The sequence below is a fragment of the Drosophila mauritiana genome, chromosome 2R (genome assembly GCF_004382145.1).
Source record: "Drosophila mauritiana strain mau12 chromosome 2R, ASM438214v1, whole genome shotgun sequence".
Taxonomy (NCBI): Eukaryota; Metazoa; Arthropoda; class Insecta; order Diptera; family Drosophilidae; genus Drosophila; species Drosophila mauritiana.
This window is the reverse complement of record NC_046668.1, coordinates 7,647,175-7,665,577: the sequence shown is the minus strand read 5'-3', so window position 1 is coordinate 7,665,577 and position 18,403 is coordinate 7,647,175. Positions and strand designations below refer to the sequence as shown.

At 45.7% G+C, this 18,403-nt stretch overlaps 7 protein-coding genes across 10 annotated transcripts; 2 read left to right on the top strand and 5 right to left on the bottom strand.

Moving 5' to 3' along the window:
* Positions 1 to 189: 189 nt before the first annotated feature.
* LOC117137826 (proton-coupled folate transporter) lies at positions 190 to 3,479 on the bottom strand. The gene is made up of 9 exons (XM_033299513.1): positions 2,950 to 3,479; positions 2,770 to 2,882; positions 1,916 to 2,066; positions 1,666 to 1,849; positions 1,413 to 1,599; positions 1,217 to 1,352; positions 834 to 1,160; positions 609 to 765; positions 190 to 551 (listed from the first exon to the last, which is right to left on the bottom strand). The coding sequence occupies exons 1-9, from the start codon at positions 3,152 to 3,154 to the stop codon at positions 488 to 490; spliced, it is 1,524 nt and encodes a 507-aa protein (XP_033155404.1). The 5' UTR covers positions 3,155 to 3,479; the 3' UTR covers positions 190 to 487.
* A 90-nt stretch (positions 3,480 to 3,569) lies between these two features.
* LOC117137828 (pre-mRNA-splicing factor 38) lies at positions 3,570 to 4,784 on the bottom strand. Its single transcript, XM_033299515.1, has one exon. The coding sequence runs from the start codon at positions 4,613 to 4,615 to the stop codon at positions 3,623 to 3,625; it is 993 nt and encodes a 330-aa protein (XP_033155406.1). The 5' UTR covers positions 4,616 to 4,784; the 3' UTR covers positions 3,570 to 3,622.
* A 55-nt stretch (positions 4,785 to 4,839) lies between these two features.
* On the top strand, positions 4,840 to 6,601 carry LOC117137829 (charged multivesicular body protein 4c). The gene is made up of 4 exons (XM_033299516.1): positions 4,840 to 5,126; positions 5,509 to 5,686; positions 5,745 to 6,028; positions 6,090 to 6,601. The coding sequence occupies exons 1-4, from the start codon at positions 4,949 to 4,951 to the stop codon at positions 6,128 to 6,130; spliced, it is 681 nt and encodes a 226-aa protein (XP_033155407.1). The 5' UTR covers positions 4,840 to 4,948; the 3' UTR covers positions 6,131 to 6,601.
* A 151-nt stretch (positions 6,602 to 6,752) lies between these two features.
* On the bottom strand, positions 6,753 to 7,044 carry LOC117137831. Its single transcript, XM_033299520.1, has one exon. The coding sequence runs from the start codon at positions 7,024 to 7,026 to the stop codon at positions 6,889 to 6,891; it is 138 nt and encodes a 45-aa protein (XP_033155411.1). The 5' UTR covers positions 7,027 to 7,044; the 3' UTR covers positions 6,753 to 6,888.
* A 179-nt stretch (positions 7,045 to 7,223) lies between these two features.
* Positions 7,224 to 9,784, bottom strand: LOC117137830. Its single transcript, XM_033299517.1, has 3 exons — positions 9,476 to 9,784; positions 8,447 to 8,765; positions 7,224 to 7,314 (listed from the first exon to the last, which is right to left on the bottom strand). Exons 2-3 carry the CDS (start codon positions 8,674 to 8,676, stop codon positions 7,302 to 7,304), a joined length of 243 nt encoding a protein of 80 aa, XP_033155408.1. The 5' UTR covers positions 8,677 to 8,765; positions 9,476 to 9,784; the 3' UTR covers positions 7,224 to 7,301.
* A 1,063-nt stretch (positions 9,785 to 10,847) lies between these two features.
* LOC117137827 (5'-AMP-activated protein kinase subunit beta-1) lies at positions 10,848 to 15,147 on the top strand. Its single transcript, XM_033299514.1, has 3 exons — positions 10,848 to 11,812; positions 14,546 to 14,776; positions 14,836 to 15,147. The coding sequence occupies exons 1-3, from the start codon at positions 11,165 to 11,167 to the stop codon at positions 14,980 to 14,982; spliced, it is 1,026 nt and encodes a 341-aa protein (XP_033155405.1). The 5' UTR covers positions 10,848 to 11,164; the 3' UTR covers positions 14,983 to 15,147.
* A 10-nt stretch (positions 15,148 to 15,157) lies between these two features.
* On the bottom strand, positions 15,158 to 18,047 carry LOC117137825 (phospholipase ABHD3). 4 transcript variants are annotated; one of them, XM_033299509.1, is made up of 4 exons: positions 17,763 to 18,047; positions 17,183 to 17,483; positions 16,761 to 16,932; positions 15,158 to 16,689 (listed from the first exon to the last, which is right to left on the bottom strand). In XM_033299509.1, exons 2-4 carry the CDS (start codon positions 17,374 to 17,376, stop codon positions 15,478 to 15,480), a joined length of 1,578 nt encoding a protein of 525 aa, XP_033155400.1. In that variant the 5' UTR covers positions 17,377 to 17,483; positions 17,763 to 18,047; the 3' UTR covers positions 15,158 to 15,477. The 4 variants fall into 4 exon arrangements, with proteins under 4 accessions (XP_033155400.1, XP_033155399.1, XP_033155402.1 ...); XM_033299508.1 differs by having other exon boundaries at positions 17,183 to 18,047; XM_033299511.1 differs by lacking the exon at positions 17,183 to 17,483 and having other exon boundaries at positions 17,484 to 18,047.
* Positions 18,048 to 18,403: the final 356 nt, after the last annotated feature.

Below are 18,403 nucleotides of genomic sequence, written 5' to 3'. Positions count from 1 at the left end.
GCGCCGAACTCGAGTGATAGACTAACTGGAGGGAGCAGCTGAAATAGACGACGTAAACAAACAAAGCGAGCGATTGCCAATTTGAGCACACCAAAGCGTTAGCTGCGCCCTATCTGCGCCCGAGCGGCTCCCTCTCGAGAAACCTCACTCCGCGACACACAGTTCCAATTCGATTTATGCTCAAAGATATTGAATGCTCGATGTTTTCACAGTTTATTGTCACACTGTAAACAGTTAAATCGTTTGTTCTTAAATTTTCAATGCTCGCACATGCAAAACACAGTCCAGATAGCAGATATAGCATATATATACATATACATGGATAAAAATCATAATAATACTTGCACAAATATACAAGGAGTACAAACACTAGATTAATTTACACAAATAGTTTCTAATCTTTAAAAACGAGAGCACTTTGCAACGCCTGCAGAAGGAATTTAACTTATGAGATACATTCTTCTAAATCGGTGCGCTGAAGAGCTGGTTAGCTGCCAATGGCCTGGTAGACACTGCTGCTGCCCATCGAATTCTGGATGCCGAAGATCACGCTGTATTGAAAAGTATTCGCTTTAAACTGAACTTGAACTGTGTTTGGTAGGACTTACGCTATCAGAATGTAACACACAAAGTAGAGACCGGCGCTGATAAAGTTGAAGGCTCCGGGATAATTTTCCAACGTTGCCTTGTAGACGGTTGTGTACAGCGGAGCAGCACCCAGTGGCGAAACCGATTCCATGGAGGTGGTCAGAGCAAATATCTTGCCTAAATTGATTCAGATTGTTTTAGTTAATGGTATTTGAAGGCTACGCTAAGCTCTTTGGGCCACGTACCAACTTCAGTCGCGGGTGCAACGTGCGAGAGAATCGCGCGGCACATAGGTCCCATGACGCCACGCATCATACCCAGCGTCATGCCCAGATACAGCTCCTGCCAGTAGACAGCTGTGGCTCGCACCGTGCTCTCCAGAACACAGCAAGCCAGGGAGAGCATTGCCATGGTTACGATGGACATTTTTAGAACGCGGCGCAGTACCACCATGCCGACGATGCTGCCCACAATCTGGATCACGATGCGAGATGCGTTGAATAGACTGAAGTCCTTAATGGTCCAGTTGAATTTATCCTGCACGAACATGTAATTTACAGTGCTCTCTCCCTCTGAAAGCATTAGAAATGTTATATCTTTTAAAAAACTTAAATTTGAGTTATGTTACCCATGTCGAAAATGGCTATCGTAAGGGCAATCATGGTAAGCCAGATGATTGCACGATCAAAGTTGGGGCGCCTCTTAAAGCAGGTGCGAATCAGGTCCTTGACCAAATCGAAACGGAAGAACTCACGGACTCGCGACTAAAATAAGGAAAAGAGAGTTAAGATACCAGTTTCCTCTTAGCTCTAGAAACCACTTACTCCGGTGTGTATTTCACCTGGATTTAGGCTTTCAGGTACAAACAGAAGCACGTACATCAAGGCAAGCATCATCAGGCTACCAGCAATGGAAAACAACACCAGAGCATTTGTGGCAGCATAGATATAACCACTGGCCACATTGCCCATCATTATGCCAGCACAGAGGGAGGCCTCATTGAGGACCATTCTGTCAAATAATATATCAAATTGAAATGGCATTCGTTGGATTGATAAATCAAGGCTCCCCACTCACCTCAGAGCCTTCTTTCGCTCCTTGGCCACATCTGATATGTAGCAATAGATTCCCGTAATCAAGGCGCAAGTTCCGCCGCTTAGGACGGAGGGAACCGAGGACAGGAGGAACCACCATGGACTTATATTCGTGGACCTCGTTATGTACGTGATTACTATCAGTATGAGTGCGCCAGTGAGGTAGCCTTTAAATGTAATAAGAGGTTATTATACAAGATGCAATTAAGATGGCCTGGCTGGTAATAATGTACCCGTAAAAGTTGTCAGCAGGATTGGCCGCCTTCCGAACTTATCGGACCAGGGACCCAGGAACAGACTCGCGAAGGCAGGAATAATGCTCTCTAGCAGAGAGGTTGTCATCATAATATTTGCAGAATACGTCTGTACTATCACCTCGACTTCCTGAAAAAACAGAAGTTCACTTTAGTACACTGCACAACTGTGGATGAGTCAATGTGCCATATCTCGTACGTATAATTATAATTTCAACGCTTTCCCAGCAAATACTTCGATACTGCTTCGAAATGCAGTAACAAAGGATTTTGCTTACTTCTATTCCGGCCGTTGATAAGCCTCGACTGGCGTTCTAATTACCTTATCTCTAAGCTCCAAACAATGGCAGTTTTGCATAAGATTGAAACGATTTGCTAATTTGATTTTACTTTGTCACGTCGGATGCTGATATACCAAGAATAAGTAGGTCACGTCTTTGAAGAATGCATTAATCTCGGCGAGACAAATGCGAAATACATTGTTCTATACAACAGTCATAATAGTAGCAATTACTCGTAAAGCAAGTTAATATTGTGATAAATTAATTAGGGTTTTAAAACTGTTCAAAAGAATTTTTTTTTTAACTTAAATTTAAGTTTTTGCTTACAGTTACTGAATAAATTTGTTAAAAATTGTCATTTTCCTCATCGCCATAAAATCACAACACGAAACGCCCAGCAAAGCAGCGAAAATAATTTGCACAGAGATAACAACTGCTCAAGCCAAACCAGGCACGAGAACAGCAACTACACAAAGTACAGATATCAAATTGAACATGATGATATGTATGTATATACTATGTATATGGTTGTGGGTCAAATTAAATACTTACTTTATCCGCGTCCGATCCGCGATCAATGCCCAGCAACGGTTCACATTGCGTGGCATTGAATTTCTCGATGGTGATGCAGGTCTGGTAGAGGATTTGGTTCTGATAAACCGCCCCTAAAACGCACACAAAGTTAATTGAATGATGCAGCCAATCGGATTTACTGCCCTATGGTCGACATACCAATTAAATTTCTGGCGAAGAAAATTAAAAAAACTGCGGGCTCCAGGATAAACCAGCGATAACTGCTGTAATCATGAGGCGGCGGTACCGGAGGTGGGTCCACCTGCTCACTGCTGGCCGCAGAGGATGCGTCCAGTATGCGTGGCGCCGAATCTTCGCCAGTCTCCACATCGGCCACCAAAGCCTCCGTATCGGAGCGAGGCATACTGCCGTTCCGTCCCGTCAATACTTGCTACCTATCGCAAACGGAGCTCGGTGAAGCGTCTAGCTTCCGCCAGTCTACCGGAGATAATGGAATTTACAATTCATTCACCAGAACGCTGCGCAGTTCCCTCAAAAAGTCTTCCAAACGCGACGGCGAGTTTTCAGATACTAAAGCTTCAGCTGCTTTACTGCTGATTAACGCGTATTTATCGCTGCTTAAATCCCTGGTACGTGTATTATTTTCACAAATACAGCTGGCTGGATTCTCCCGCAGTTAACGTTACGCTATTCGAAACTTTCTAAATGCAAGCAGCAACAGCTGATTAACTTCTTCTTCTTCTGTGTTATTGTTTTGATTTCGATTTTCGATTCTTATTGCTAGGGATGCCAACTTGCGGCGAATTAAGAGTTTGTGGTTTGAATTTTCTGTGACTTTTTACTGGTTATTTAATTCAATTTATTTATAATTTTAGTAGCGTCGACGGTCACGTTCTCCTCGCGAGTCTCGTTCCCGCTGGTCATGACGGCCACGGTCACGTTCGCGGTCTCGTTCCCTATCGCGGCGATCTCTGTCGCCGTCCCTCTCGCGCTCCCTGATACTGTCGCGATCTTGGCGCTCTCGTTCGCGATCCTGGCGTCCACTGTTTTGCCGGCGGTCATAGTCCTCGTTGTGGGTGTCCCGATTACGCACCCTATTTCGCTGGCGGTCGTAGTCTTCCAGTTCGTCGTAGTAATCCCGGGAGCGGGCGTTGTTGCCCTGCCCAGATCTTCGCTCGCGCTCCCGACTGCGGGACCTTGACTTGGAGCGAACTCTTCGTGGTCGTCTCACTGCTGTAGAATTCTCCTTAGGCCGATTGGTCTCGTCCGCCTTCTCCTCGTCGCTGGGCAGTTCGTCGTCCAAGTCCTCATCCAGTACTGACACCTTGGGCTCGATTTCGTTGTTCTCCTCAAGAATGGAGCGCTTCTGGATTCGGGGCAGTATAATGTCGCAGACACGGTCGTTGCGCAGCAGTTCGTCTATGTACTCATCCATGTAGACAATCTCGAACTGGCCGGCGCGATTCTGGCGGCGCAGCTTTCGATTATCGATGTACAACGGCTCCAGGTACTTGTAGCAGTCCAGGGCAGCTCCTGTGAGACGTAGATAGAAGGCTCCCAACGCTCGCACGTACTTGAATTCCTCGTTCTTAATAAACTCCACTACGATGTCCTTTTCCGGCTGAATCTGCAGCATCTTCAGTGTGAGGCAGAGGAACTGGGTGGGCTTGATGTTGCCGCCGTAGACGCCTCCGACGAATCGCAGCTCCATTGCTTTGTCCACCAGCAGCTCCGCCGTAAGAGCAAAGCACTGTTCCTTCCAGTACTTGGAGTCGTATATCCTCGAACGGATGATCTTCTCGATGAGGTACTGCGGATTGGTGCCGTGCACGTTTTTGGCCTCCTTCACCGTGCGGTTGGCCATTTTCAGTTGGACCCTGGTTCCTTGTCAAACGAAACTTAAGTGGTAGGCTCAATCCAGAAATTCGGGTTTCTACTTGTTGGCAGTAGTGCAAAATGTGAAAATGCACCGAATATATTTATTTATTTTTCGGCGTTTGCCAACCAGAGTGGCCAGCTGCGTAAGAGAGAAATATGCCACTCCGCCAAGCGCATACACAAAGGCGATAACGATAGGCGACGGCAATCGTTATCGGGTGACGCATACGAACAACAGCTCCCAGACAACCAAGAAACGCAATAGCAGGAAAAAACGTACTTGTTCGATAGTTTCGGGTGAAAAAACAGATCAGCCAGGATGAGTTTCTTCGGGAAGATGTTCGGCGGCAAGAAGGAGGTGGCCCCCACCACCGGCGAGGCGATACAGAAGCTGCGCGAGACGGAGAACATGCTCATCAAAAAACAGGAGTTCCTGGAGGCCAAGATCGAGGACGAACTGAATATAGCCCGCAAGAATGCGTCCAAAAACAAAAGAGGTATGCATGGAGTCCGACGAGGTCCTTGGAGTCCTAGTTGGTCACTCAGATGGGACAAGGGGAATGACTCATTGCTTTGTTTTTGTTGCGGCCGCGAGGCCTCCTCCCAGTTAATCAGTATCCCATACTGCTAGCAAATAGAAAACTCAATAAACAATATGTATCTCTTTGCCTTTTCACCCGCATACCATTCGATGCCTGGACGTGTCCGCAAATCGCTCAGAACGTAATATAAACATTACTTTTAATACCCAAAACAAACACAAGCCATGCAGTAGAGTAATTTCAAACCACGCATTGCGAATTGGCCAAATCATATTTCGAATATATACATAAGGCAGTCCTCGAAACCTTCTAATCCCTCCACTTGGAACATTTTCAGTGGCCCTGCAAGCTCTCAAGAAGAAGAAGCGCCTGGAGAAGCAACTCCAGCAGATCGATGGCACCCTGTCCACCATTGAAATGCAGCGCGAGGCTCTGGAGAGCGCCAACACAAACACTGCCGTCTTGACCACGATGAAGAATGCCGCGGATGCCCTCAAGACAGCCCATCAAAATATGTGAGTCATGGATTTGTGCCATTGTATCAACCAGGCACTAACTTTCACTTTCATGCAGGGACGTGGACAAGGTGCACGACATGATGGATGACATTGCCGAGCAGCAGGACGTGGCCCGCGAGATTTCCGATGCCATTTCCAACCCAGTGGCATTCGGTGCCGATCTGGACGATGAGGATCTCGAGCGGGAACTCGACGAGCTGGAGCAGGAGAACTTTGATAAGGAAATCATTGGCATACCCGAGCCGACGCCCACATTGCCAGAAGCACCCACAGAAGATTTGCCTGAGAAGGCCAAAGAAAAGAAAAAGGCGACAACCACGACTGCAGCGGAGGATGATGGTGAGTTCAGTCACCGCATTTGGGTCCACATTCGATAATTAACTATTACCTTGCATTACAGATGATCCAGTCATGAAGCAGCTCTTAGCCTGGTCCAACTAAATCAGAGAGCTATTGAAATCTCCTTACTGTTCTGAAGTTTCACCCTATCGTTTTTGTTTAATTTAATAATCAATACTGCTGTTAATTAAGCAAAATTTTAGTTCGAAGCGATGGAGAGAATACAAGGCACTTATTCCTTTGGCAATTCAACAAATGGTACATAAAATAGGAATGTGATTTTAAAATAAACGAAATGAGCATAGTCAGGCCTCACATCAGCAAAAGTAGGTATCAACTTAATTTCGTATTTGATTTCTTTATTTTGAATAACGCTGATTGGCCATCAAGTGGATGCAGATCTAATATTCCAAACAAACAAATGTAGCTTTTTGATAAAACCCAAATATGTTTTGTGGCACTCAAACCTTCCGCAGTCTTAGCTTTGTATCGAGCGATTCAAACGAAAATAAAAACAAAGCCTCTCGACTGCAGGTAACTCAGTAGCTGCGAGAGGCACAAAAAAAGCATCAACCAATATATTTTATTTAAATACAGTTTTTGCTTACAAGCAAGTTCTGAATAAAACCCCCCAAATTGATCATTCTTTGTCTTATCAACGCGGATAAGAGAACATCTTATCTTACAAAAAACCCCCAACACCACTATTTTAGTCACGATACCCTTTTAAGTTGAATGCATTCTTGTGTACACTTTTATTGCAAATCGATCGGTTGTACATCAATGTCATTTTAACTATAGCTTGGGCAATCTATGTACTACGGACTTTGCTAGTTGGGGGTCAAGTAGGATGGAGGCGCTCAGGTCTGCTGCCTCAGACCCTTCACATATCGCACCGGAACCTCTGGCAGGTAAACGCAGACGAAGAACATCAGTGGTCCGAACGCAATCATGCAGATCAGCCAGTAGATCAAGCCCAGGATTGTGATGGCGTCCATATAGAAGGAGGAGGAGGGATCGATCGGACAGCACGTAAAAGTGTTAGGGTGGGTGAATGAATGTCTTGTGTAAAATTGTAAATAAATAACTAGTATCACTAAACACCGGACTCGGCCAATGGAGATGGTGCAACAAGGCAAAAGGCGGTTGTTGCCGCTGACGACGCTCCGATGTTCCTAATAGGGTATCAGATATATATATAGCTGCAGGTCACTTTAGACACGGATCGCGACTCATCCGACTGGTGCTCCGATCCACAATCGTCTGGTAATCTTCAAGCGCGCCACCTTAAACGAAACGAAATGAAACGAGAGTTGTTATTGCATCAATTGTGGTATGGCAATTGCTACCGCGATCGCGGATCTTACAGCGTGCTGAGAGAGTGCCCAATGGTAACTGCCCAGCTGCTCCACTGAATCACGCACTTATGTACACGCCACCTGGCAAGGCCCACGCCCAGATTGGTTATTTTCGGGGCTATCCCCGGCCACTCACATTCCCCGAGCGCGGCTTACTCAGCTGTTCGCAGCGCCAGTTAATTCGCAACTGATTCTTAACTGGTTATGCAGTTCCAGACCAGATCCCCCCAAATATCAATATCGCCCACCTCGCTCAGAACTCAGAGCCAACCTGGCCGAGCGATCTACGTTCAAGGTGAGCCAACGAATGAATCTATGACCGCACAAACTGGTTTGCCAGAACGTCGGCTACGCTCTTCTGGCATTTAATTAATCCCACAGATCGAGCTTAACCCCTGTTCATTCGAAAATTGCAGGCATTGAACGGCTATCTGGTCGGAAATAATTGCACCCACCGAAGCCATTTACTCATGGGCTACCACGTCTGATAAGGCGGTTGCAAGATAATCAAAATATTCCCTGTGCCAAGTAAACAGGGTCATAAACTAAACTACATAGGAACTGCTCCAAAAAGGTGATAGAAATGGAGAAACTAGGGAATACGAAGGGAAAAGGTACCCTACGTGCTACTTGACTGGTTTATATATCAACATTGGGGTCATTGATCGAGCTATTTAACCAGATTACCCGCTATATATACCTCATACTTTATATATATATAAGATACAAGTAAGTTACTACATGAGGTCACGTAACTATGTGGGAAACCTGCAGCAATGTTACAAAAAATTTCAAGGATGTTACACCTAGCATTTCAATCTTATCTTGATTACAATTTCTTATCATCATCCCTTGAATTCAAAGATCTTTTGATTAGCATTAAAAAATTCTACTATGAATCATTCTAATTAGTGCTTAACTATTTATTTTCTGAGTAGTGGCATCTATTCTTATTTCCAATTTTTAACTGCTCAACGGGAACACAAATAAAGATGCCAGTTAACTCAAGTTCCTCCTATCTAATCTGTCCCTTGAAAGAGGTACACTCCAACCAACTCACATGATGTAGAAGTAGTTGTCACTGTCCTTGCGCTTCGCATCGCACGGATTGCCGCTCTTGCTGGCGACGGAGCTGGTGACTCCTGGCTCGGGATCCGTGTGCTGGGAGCTGGTGCTCCAGCTGCGACCCCAGCGGCTGGCGACTGAGGAGCCGGGCACATTGGTCTGCCTGTTGCTGGGCAGGCTGCCATCCTTCGTGGAGCCGGCGAAAAACGACTTGACGCTATCCATGGTGCGACCCTCGCTACAAATCTGGTTCCGATTGGCCGTGTGTGTGTATGTGCGTCGAGCCTCCGCAGAAACGCCCGAAATTGATAAAGCTAAAAATATATATGTGAAGACACCATAATTTATTTATTTTGACTGAAATCTTGTTTTTTCGGTGGGCTCGTGCCCCTCTAGCTGTTTCCAAGTGCGGGGATCTCCTCCTCCGGCCGTCGTACGATCCAAATTGAATTTATTTAAGGTGCGGTTGGAAAACAAGTCGGGCTATTGATAAGCTCTTGGTATACATCTATTATTATCGTATCTGCTCCAGGTGGGGTGGCCATCTTGGAGCTTCATACTTGTTTGTTTTCTTTGTGCTCCACCCGGAGGGGGAGTATGTGTGTGTGAAGAGTATTCTCCATTTACGTGGGCTGATCAAACAGGCTTTGGGAAAACGGCAACTAAGTGGCAAATGCGACGCAGTTTCAACTCGAATCTAAATAAGTATACACATACATACATATGTATTTATGTAGGTGTTGCCGCATACATATTATCAATTAGCAGTTCAGAACAGTTCACTGGCTAAGCAGATCGCTGATAACGTGGTCGAGAATCGGCGGAAACACGCGCCGCCCTCGGGAGCCATGGGAAATAGTTAAGTTGTTTGGGACTCCGGGTCTACTGGGCTCCGATCAATGGGTTAGTCGGACGTGGCCAGATAACCGGGCTGCGGGCCTTGAAGAGCACCAAATGCAAAGTGGACCGAGACTGATAACCGGACGAGGTCAACCCATTGTAGCCAACCATCCAACTGACCTACCTCAAATGCTTAGTTCACTCGACTTCAAAAGGGGATCACAGGACGTGACTCCTGGGGCTTCGCTCTAACTCCAGTTGCTCCGCTTGCTTTGGCTTTTTTTTGTGTGCACTCCCACAAATAAACACTCGATCACCTGCAGTCGCGAGGAGAGGACTGTGAACCGTTTTGCACAATGTCTGCGATCGCACTGAAAACGAAACAAGGCACGGCGTCGGCATCGAGTGTTTTTAGTTTTAATCAATTTTAAATGCGAAGGCGTCGTGTTTTGCCGCTGTGTGAGTGGCTACCACGCAGCACACACACACATGCAATCGCCGCTCATGCACTGGAAGAAATGGCGCGTGTCTGAAATTAAGTTAGGTACAAGTTACCACTTCATTCAGTGAATATATCCAGAAAACATAAATACTAAATGCTACTGCTTAACTTAAGGTACATTAAATGCAATTCTTTGTAAAGAAATAACTAGGTACATACACATTGTTCGGATTGTGCTTGTTTCTTCAAGTGTACGTCATATGTTCGGTGTAGCAATGTGTATTTCCAAGAGTTTCTTGGGGTGTTGGCGTCGTCTGGAAAGCGTCTGGTTTCTATATCTGTGGTACATTGGTACCAAACATTATTTTGTTTTGGTCGCCGTTTCTTCTAGTTGCTTTGGACATATGTTTTGGATTGTTTTGACTGAATCTGTGCGGTGGATACACTTACCTTCTACCTGGTTCATCGCAGATCAGCCTTGTCCTCGTCGCACTTCCGCCCTCGCTCTTTGTCTCTTCTCGGTCTTGTCTAGTCTTTCTTTCCACTTTTGCCTTTTTATTGTGCTCCGATGCATGTTGATTGTCGTGGACTTTGCACCCTCAGTTTTCCGCTGTTGTAATGCTCGTTTTACGCACTTACAGGGGAATAGTCGACTAGGAAAGCACTCTTTACCCGTTTAATCTGAATTTGTCAGCCGATAATTCTGTTGAATTCATATAAAAATAGATAAATATTATGATTCATTAACCTATTTAATAATTGGTTGATATCTTTGGGAAAGTGATTAAACTCAAGCAATTCAACAATGCAATCTATTCTTTGTTTTGAAATGATAAGAATTGAAAGAATGTTGCTATGAATTTATAAAATCTTTAATGAGTTGCTGTCTCTTTTAATCTAATTCCAAGTTATCTTAACTTTCCGAAGGTGCTGGAAACCCAAGATACTTTTAATCGTCAGAACATTTAATTGTTTTCCATTCAACCTAATTACAAATTCAAATCGAGTGGCAGCTCCGATAACGGTCACAGCTGCTAAGACCAGGGCGGCACACTGCGTGCTATCGCCCGATAACTTCTTTGTTTTGAACTCACGGAAAAGCAACCCTGCGTGTGCTCTCGCCAATTGGAACTGCGAATATACTGCCCGTGTATATATGTAAATGTTTATAATTAGCAATTTTTCTACGAAACAAACGATTAAATAATGCAGTTTTCTGCCCACTAAATGCCAAATACAACACACAGACTGCGAGCCACGAACGGTGATGTGATCAAAGTACTAGACTAATCCAACGAAAAACGCGAGTCCATTTTAAAGCGAAGTATAAAGTGCCAAACAAAGGGACTGCGAGCAGCCGAACCCAGTCCAAATCCAATCATTATACTCGGTCCGTGACCTGCCGACGAGCCAGCGAGTACGGCAATAAGCATGGGCAACGCCAGCTCCTCTGTGCACATGCAACGCGAGCGCCACAAGTCGACCGACTTGTCCACGCCGAGCTCTCCCGCACATTTCCGCGATTCGATGGGCGGAGGAGGAGCGGGACAGGGCGGGAGTGCTGGCGCAGCAGCTCTGGGCGCTGCAGCGGGGGCGGCGGGAGCTGCAGGGGGTGGAGGAGGTGGCGGCGGAGGCCAAGCTTTCTCGTTCGACAAAAAACATACGGCAGTCTTGAACGAGGGCTCGTCGCAAGAAGACGACGACCCGTACTACACGGGAACTGGAACTGGATCCACTAGACGAGGCACCGCACACGACGACGCGACATCAGCTGTTACCCGAGACCACTCCAGCATGGACAACAACGAGGAGGAGGAGGAGGCGGCGGCAGGAGCGGAGCCAGCGACTGGATCTCAGTTAACCGGCGATGAGGACGACATCCGGAAGACGGCACTGCCGACCGTTCTGCGGTGGGACGGCGGCGGCAAGAACGTCACCATCTCGGGCACATTCTCCGACTGGAAGCCCATGACCATGGTGCGCAGCCATCAAAACTTCGTGACCATCATCGATCTGCCGGAGGGCGACCATCAGTACAAGTTCTGCGTGGACGGCGAGTGGAAGCACGATCCCAAGCTGGTCAGTTGGGCGGAAAATCAATATATGCAGCAGGCTCTTCGCTTTCAGTGTTTTCGATTCGGGCGCCCGAATGACGCAGTTACCGATTTTCGCCCCGCGGGTTGTGTAATCGCCGTAAACAAAACGAAGTCTCCCAGTAATCAGTAGTGGATTTCAATTGGGTTCAGAGATGCTCATCCAGCTTTAGCTTTTTTTTGGAGGAACCCCGTTCAAGTGCTTCGTAAATAACAAATGCAATTAAAGTTACAAGTTTAAGGGAGCAAACTGCGATAAAACCCCTTTGTAGATTACTAAATCCGGATAGTTGTCGCTAGTTTTGTGGACACAATTTATCTAAATGACTTTTGAACATTGCTATCAGGAGAACAATTTGAACTATAGAAAAGAGTTAAGGGAATAGTAACGTTTTCTAAGATAAAATGTTTTTTGGATAACAAAGTCCTGCTGTGATAGAATAAACAAATGAACTACTTGCAATATTAAAATAGTTGCAGAATTGTAAGAAAACGAAAAACAATCAGAAATGTGAAATGCACAGACTTTAAATCTTTATTAAGAATAGTTCACAAAGCGCACGTATTTTAACCATATTGGTTTTAAAGACTAATAAATAGGGTAGTTTATCTGACATTTAAATTAGTAAGCAAAACGAAAGCGAACTATTAAAAGAATTTTTGTATTATATATACAGAGGTGGTCAAAAGTATTTTCACAACGCACAATATTTGCAAACTTCAACTTCTTTTTGTTATATTTCTTCTTGTTGTTGTCCGATTTGCCTGAAATAGTTCTTATCGCTTAGCTTGATCTATGCAGAAGGTAGTCGAAAAGAAATACGAAAGATAACGGTTCATAGTACAAAGCTTAAAGCAAAAGAAAATATGCATGCAAGTTGTCAATAGTATTTTCACATGTTTATTGCGCTTCAAAAGTATTTTCACTCAACTTAATTTAGTAAATTTCAGCTTAACATCTAATTTCAACATAAGAATTTCTTTATTTTATATAAATACAATACTAATATTTTGTAACACCACCTTTGGCATCAATAACTGCTTGAAGTCTTTTTGGTATTGACCTTACCAAAGTTTGTGCAAATTCTAATGTCAATTTGGACCAAATCTCCGCTATTTCAATGATGGCTCCCTCTCGTTTTCTATTTTTATCAATAGTTCGTTGGTTTTTAATAAAAGCCCAAACGTTTTCCATGATATTAAGGTCTGGGCTTTGGGGGGGCCACGGAAGAACCGCCAGATTAAGGTCGTTTAAAAATTTTGTTGGTATCCTACCCTTATGGCATGGAGCATTGTCCTGCTGAAGAATCCATTCAGTAGTTGGAAAAAGTCTATTTCCAGACGTAAAAGCATGGTTGTTTAAGATAAGAAGGTATCCGTTCTGATTTAAAGTTCCTTCTATCGGTACCAAGTCTCCGAATCCATAATAGGAAAGACATCCCCAAAACATGACTGTGCCCCCACCAAATCTATTGGTTGGCTGGGCTGCCAAATGCTTTTGATTATTTTTCAAATGCATAAAATGCTTGCTGTATGACCCCTGGTACTGAAATGCAGACTCATCAGTCCATAAAATATTAAACCAAAAGTCAAGAGGCTTCTTAACATATTCCAACGCAAATCGAAGACGTTTTGTTTTGTTGGTTGGTGTGATCTCAATCGTTTTGCGAACAACGTATGTCTTAAAATCAGCTTCTTTTAGCCTGCGACGAATTGTAGAACTACTAACTTGTTTGCCAATTGTATTTTTTGATTCTAAGGCAATTTTTACCGGACTGGCACTAGGATTCTTCGCCACAACTCCAAGTATTTGCCTGCATTGCCTTTGGTCCAGCACAGGTTTTCGGCCTGATCTTTTTTTATTTTTTAATGTGCCAACTGTATCAAACTTTTTTATTAAGTAGTAGACAGTTCTACGCGAAATTTGATATATTTCAGCTATTTTGGCCGCAGGTGTACCGGCTTTAAACCTAGCAACAATACCAGCCCGGGCCTCAACTGTTAACTCTTTTGTTTTGGGCATTTTATTTAATAACTGTAATAGGAAAATGATTAAATCTAATTTTTATTCAATAATTTAAATGTATTTAAGCAAACAAACCGGCACTTGTCACTCTAAACCAATCACTGAAGAAGAAATTGCGTTGTGAAAATAATTGTGATGCGACGAAACCGTGTGCAAATACTTCTGACAACTGATAAAGATCTCTTCATTTGCCTCTTCCTTGCGCATAGGAACAGTTATTTTTTCAATTCTTCTTTCATCTGACTCTGCATAGGTTTGAATTTGCAAAAGCAAAAGTTTTTTTGCATTTCACCTCCCCCCACTTGCTGCACAAGCAACTGTTTGTGACCCATGCACAAAAATGCACTTTGTGAAAATAATTTTGACCATGACTGTATATTTTGTATATATATGTAGGAAGCCAGAATTATGTATATAATCCAAATTTGTTCGAAACTAGTAGCTCAAACTTAGTAGCTTAAACTTAGTTATTAATTAAAGAGAGCAGGCATTGCCCAGCCATATTTTCATGAAGTATTGCCCACTTTTCGTTTTATCGCCAACTCAGCTATCAAGTTTCATGAGTTTTATTGAACTCAACCCGAGGCCAACAGATATTGTCCCAATTATATTTGGGAACCGCCCATTTATAGCTGTTTACCCAAACTATTGTTACAGACAATTTGATTATAGCTTATCGCTTTGCTATTTCAGAAAAGCGTGGAGAACGCCGAGGGGCAGAGAAATAACTTGGTGTCCGTGCGGGAATCCGATTTCGAGGTATTCCAGGCCCTGGCCAAAGACAGCGAGAACGTGACCAACTACGCGGAGAAGGAGTACTCGCAGGAGGTGCCTCAGGTGAAGCCCTGGGAGAAGGTATCTGGCCCGCCCGTTCTGCCGCCCCACCTGCTCCAGGTCATCCTCAACAAGGACACACCGCTATCGGTGAGTATTCTCAGTGCCACGAGAGCTAACGCCCGTAACCTTACCTTGTTCTGTTTCAGTGTGAACCCACTCTGCTGCCGGAACCCAACCACGTGATGCTGAACCACTTGTACGCCCTGTCCATCAAGGATGGCGTCATGGTCCTGAGTGCCACGCACAGGTATCGCAAGAAGTACGTCACCACGCTGCTGTACAAGCCCATTTAGGCAACTCGCAATTGGTATTTTAGCTGTAGGAAGATGGTTTTTATGAGGGATACACGTCCCGCTTGTCAAATTTACCTTATTATGCAGTAAAAGTGTTTTAGTTTTCTCTCTATTAAGCGTTGTATTTTTATTAGTTATAAATATACGGAACTTGTAAAAATATAAGATTATTGCATTGTGTCATAATTTGTAATTTGTATTTGAATTTACTACGAATCGTACAGCTTATTTGCAATTTCAACCTGATATGTCACTAAAGTCACGGTCTAGGATTAATTTAAGCAACTATGCATATTGGCTGACTGATAATTTGGTTCCCTGTTCGCTGTATATGAGTATAACAACACTTTGGATTTTGATCAACGTTTCATATCACATGTGTACGAATGTCTTCGCTCACGGCAATCTATCGGAATACAAACATTCTCGAATATCTACGTGCTCAACTGGACAAAAACTGAACTAGACTAGCAGACCGACCATCCATCGCAAGCTTCACATCAGCTTGACCTTGTGGTCCAACTGATCGGCGTCGATCTTCTTGGCGAACAGCACCGGCGACGAGGAGGCCAGCGCCACCGTCTGCTTGGCCAAGAATCGCTCGTGCATTTTGTTGGCCGTGTGCTGGAACTCGCCATCCTCGTCGAACAGCGCCTTGGTGAAGTACTCCGTGAAGAGGCGGCCCATGTACTGGTCTTTGGTGGACGGCCACCAGCCCTCGAGGAAGCCGATGTGCCCGCCACGAGCCGTAATCACAATGGCCACATGGGTGCACTGGTTGGCCGCCTTGATGGGAATGGCATCCAGTGGCTGGAACGGATCATCGGCGGCGCTCAGGCAGAGCAGCGGCACCGAAATGTGATCGAGTTTGTTGTGCAGCGTCGCATCCGAGTAGTAGTCATTCACATGGGCATATCCGAACTGCTTGGCCGTGAAAAGCTCGTCGAACTCTTTGATGGTCTTGCAGCGCAGAATGCGCTGAATATCAATGTCGGAGTCCTGGTAAATATCCCTATAGATGTCCAGGTGATTGCGCAAGGTGCGGCACAGACTTCCAGCCAAGTGGCGACCCAGCAGGCTGTTGATCACTGGCTTCTCGATGCTGGCGCTGCCCTTGTGGACGTCCCACGGCACAGATATTATCTTTGCAGCCGAAAGGAAGCTCCTGGCCTCGTCGCTCTTGCGGGCTAGATAATTGCCCAGAATCAAGCCGCCCATTGAGATCCCAGTGGCTCCCAGCTTGCATTTTTCGGGCAAAGTGCGTCGCACATGCTGGACGACCTCGCACAGATCCTCGCAGTTGGCGGCGCAGTAGAGACGCGGTGTCTTCAGCTCTATGCCGCCGAGTCCGCGGTTATTAAACACCACCACTCGCATGCCAGCCTGCTGGGCGGCGAAGACGAGGCACTTGATGTACTCCGCCTGCGACTCACCGGTCAGACCCGGTAGGATGAGGATGCATGGAGCACTCGAGTCGCAGCCCTCCTCCATCCAGTCAAGGGCCACCTCCCCGCCATCTTTCAGCGAGAGAATTTCGCGGCGGTAGTTGACGCGCGGCAGACTCTTGGAGCGCAGCAGGCTCGCAAGGACGGTCTGGGCACGACTCTCCACACACCAAAAGGTGGGCCAGTACTTGTTCTCCAGCGTCGGCACCTTGCGGATCAGATACTGCTTGAACGGCCCGTCCGAACAGGCGATTATCGGTCGCTGTAATTAGACGGCAAGTGCGGTGATTAGTCACGCACCGGATGTGATGCAATCGCTGGTGTTACACTCACCTTGACCACCTGGATAAGGTAATAGACGACGTAGGCCACCACCGCCATGCCCAAAACATGGAGGCGCGGCAGGTTGGACAGGTAGGCATACATCGAGTAGAACATGGCGTCGTTCTCTGAGTGAAGGCTCCGCACGGACAATTTCGAACTTACTGCTGGCCGGGAAAGCGAGCTGAAAGAACGAACAAGCCACAAATGAAATGATTACAGCGCAGCGCGACTTGTTAGCGGCATGAATGGGCTATTTCGGGCTAATAAGTACAAGGAGGCATATCTAATCGCCGCGCGGTAATGTATGCATATGGATTCTGATTGAACGAGTGGTCGTCCGTATCAAAGGCAGACAAAATACGCCGCGAAAGGGTGCAGGCGGGCGGGTTCAGGTACACTTGGCTCGTTCACGGCGCTTATCGCTCACTCACAGCAGGTCTGGACGGTGGGCTGGGTTCTGGAGCTGTGACTGCGACTGCGATTGCGACCGGGGCTGCCGCTGATAGACGCCTCTTCCGGCGGACAGGCAGCGGACGTCGTGTACCGGGCCAAGGAGCTCGGCCACGGAGCGACACAGGACCAACTTGTGGCCGGTGGTTGGACCACGGACAAGGGCGCACAGCATGGCGGCTCTAAACTAAAGACTATTACTAGCTTGGTGTGCTTAAACCAAAGGTTTGTGTCCGGGTGCTCTGTCAATTGTGCTGGGTTCCACAATTTATGTGTGCTTACCTTAAAAAGAGGGCAAAATAAAAGAATAAATACAAATTTAGACAAGGCGACTTAATAAACCTGTGACGCGGCTGTGACACAAATCGAAACTGAGTCCGCAGACCGATAGTATCTGTAACTATTGGATTGACCCCGGACTTTCGTTGTTGGGCTCGGACTTCCCATCGGCGTCGTCACGTGCACCAACAGAGCAATGGGCGGGATTGGGTGGTGGTGGCGGTGGTGGGCGGATAATGGTATTCTATTGATTCGCCTAGGTCGGTGAGTGCAGGTAATTACCGTGCCAAATGTGACGGAATCGAAACTATTGTGTACTATACGCAGCTCTCGCCGAGTAGCCGCAATACGTAGATCGGTGTACAGCAATCTCTTAGAGGCAAACTGCTTCGGTTACACGCACTTATGTAACCTTATAACAAATTGTGTGCATTTTTCGCGTCGGTTGCGAGAGAGGAACCTTGGGGCAAGCGTTGGGGATCCAAAGAAACTCGGAAAAAACCTAGAAGGGTGCACACTACCAAAATATAAACACAATCGCGGGACGCTAACGGTGCAGCTCGCAGAGGGACCAGACTAATCTAAAAAGGCGCCCGAGTGGTGCGAGACCTGGCTAATGGACGCGTTCCTCAGTGGTACAAAAATGACCGCGTTCAGCGAGCAACCGTATTGTTGATCACAGGTTCATACGATAGTTGCGTTGAACACGATTGGTGCAACTATAAATAAGATAATAAAAGGCATATACATAAATAAAAACTTTACAATTTTATTAATATTACATTTGCCTAATAATTATATTTGCCATAAAGAATCATACAATTCGTTGAGGGTCGCTAAACTATAACACAACATTTCATTATCGTGCTTATTTATGTTGTATGGATTGCAAATAGTTCATGTTAATAAAAAAAACCGCGAGC

Excerpts from the sequence above, each read along its gene's own strand:
- LOC117137826 (XM_033299513.1), bottom strand. The coding sequence starts at position 3,154 with ATGCCTCGCTCCGATACGGAGGCTTTGGTGGCCGATGTGGAGACTGGC. Across the intron at positions 766-833 it reads TGCACCCGCGACTGAAGTTG|GCAAGATATTTGCTCTGACC; the intron begins GTACGTGGCCCA and ends GAATCAATTTAG. Across the intron at positions 552-608 it reads GTGTGTTACATTCTGATAGC|CGTGATCTTCGGCATCCAGA; the intron begins GTAAGTCCTACC and ends TTTTCAATACAG.
- LOC117137828 (XM_033299515.1), bottom strand. The coding sequence starts at position 4,615 with ATGGCCAACCGCACGGTGAAGGAGGCCAAAAACGTGCACGGCACCAAT.
- LOC117137829 (XM_033299516.1), top strand. The coding sequence starts at position 4,949 with ATGAGTTTCTTCGGGAAGATGTTCGGCGGCAAGAAGGAGGTGGCCCCC. Across the intron at positions 5,127-5,508 it reads TGCGTCCAAAAACAAAAGAG|TGGCCCTGCAAGCTCTCAAG; the intron begins GTATGCATGGAG and ends GAACATTTTCAG. Across the intron at positions 5,687-5,744 it reads AAGACAGCCCATCAAAATAT|GGACGTGGACAAGGTGCACG; the intron begins GTGAGTCATGGA and ends ACTTTCATGCAG.
- LOC117137831 (XM_033299520.1), bottom strand. The coding sequence starts at position 7,026 with ATGGACGCCATCACAATCCTGGGCTTGATCTACTGGCTGATCTGCATG.
- LOC117137830 (XM_033299517.1), bottom strand. The coding sequence starts at position 8,676 with ATGGATAGCGTCAAGTCGTTTTTCGCCGGCTCCACGAAGGATGGCAGC.
- LOC117137827 (XM_033299514.1), top strand. The coding sequence starts at position 11,165 with ATGGGCAACGCCAGCTCCTCTGTGCACATGCAACGCGAGCGCCACAAG. Across the intron at positions 11,813-14,545 it reads GGAAGCACGATCCCAAGCTG|AAAAGCGTGGAGAACGCCGA; the intron begins GTCAGTTGGGCG and ends TTGCTATTTCAG. Across the intron at positions 14,777-14,835 it reads ACAAGGACACACCGCTATCG|TGTGAACCCACTCTGCTGCC; the intron begins GTGAGTATTCTC and ends GTTCTGTTTCAG.
- LOC117137825 (XM_033299508.1), bottom strand. The coding sequence starts at position 17,376 with ATGCTGTGCGCCCTTGTCCGTGGTCCAACCACCGGCCACAAGTTGGTC. Across the intron at positions 16,933-17,182 it reads GCCCACCGTCCAGACCTGCT|CTCGCTTTCCCGGCCAGCAG; the intron begins GTGAGTGAGCGA and ends TCGTTCTTTCAG. Across the intron at positions 16,690-16,760 it reads ACCTTATCCAGGTGGTCAAG|CGACCGATAATCGCCTGTTC; the intron begins GTGAGTGTAACA and ends GTCTAATTACAG.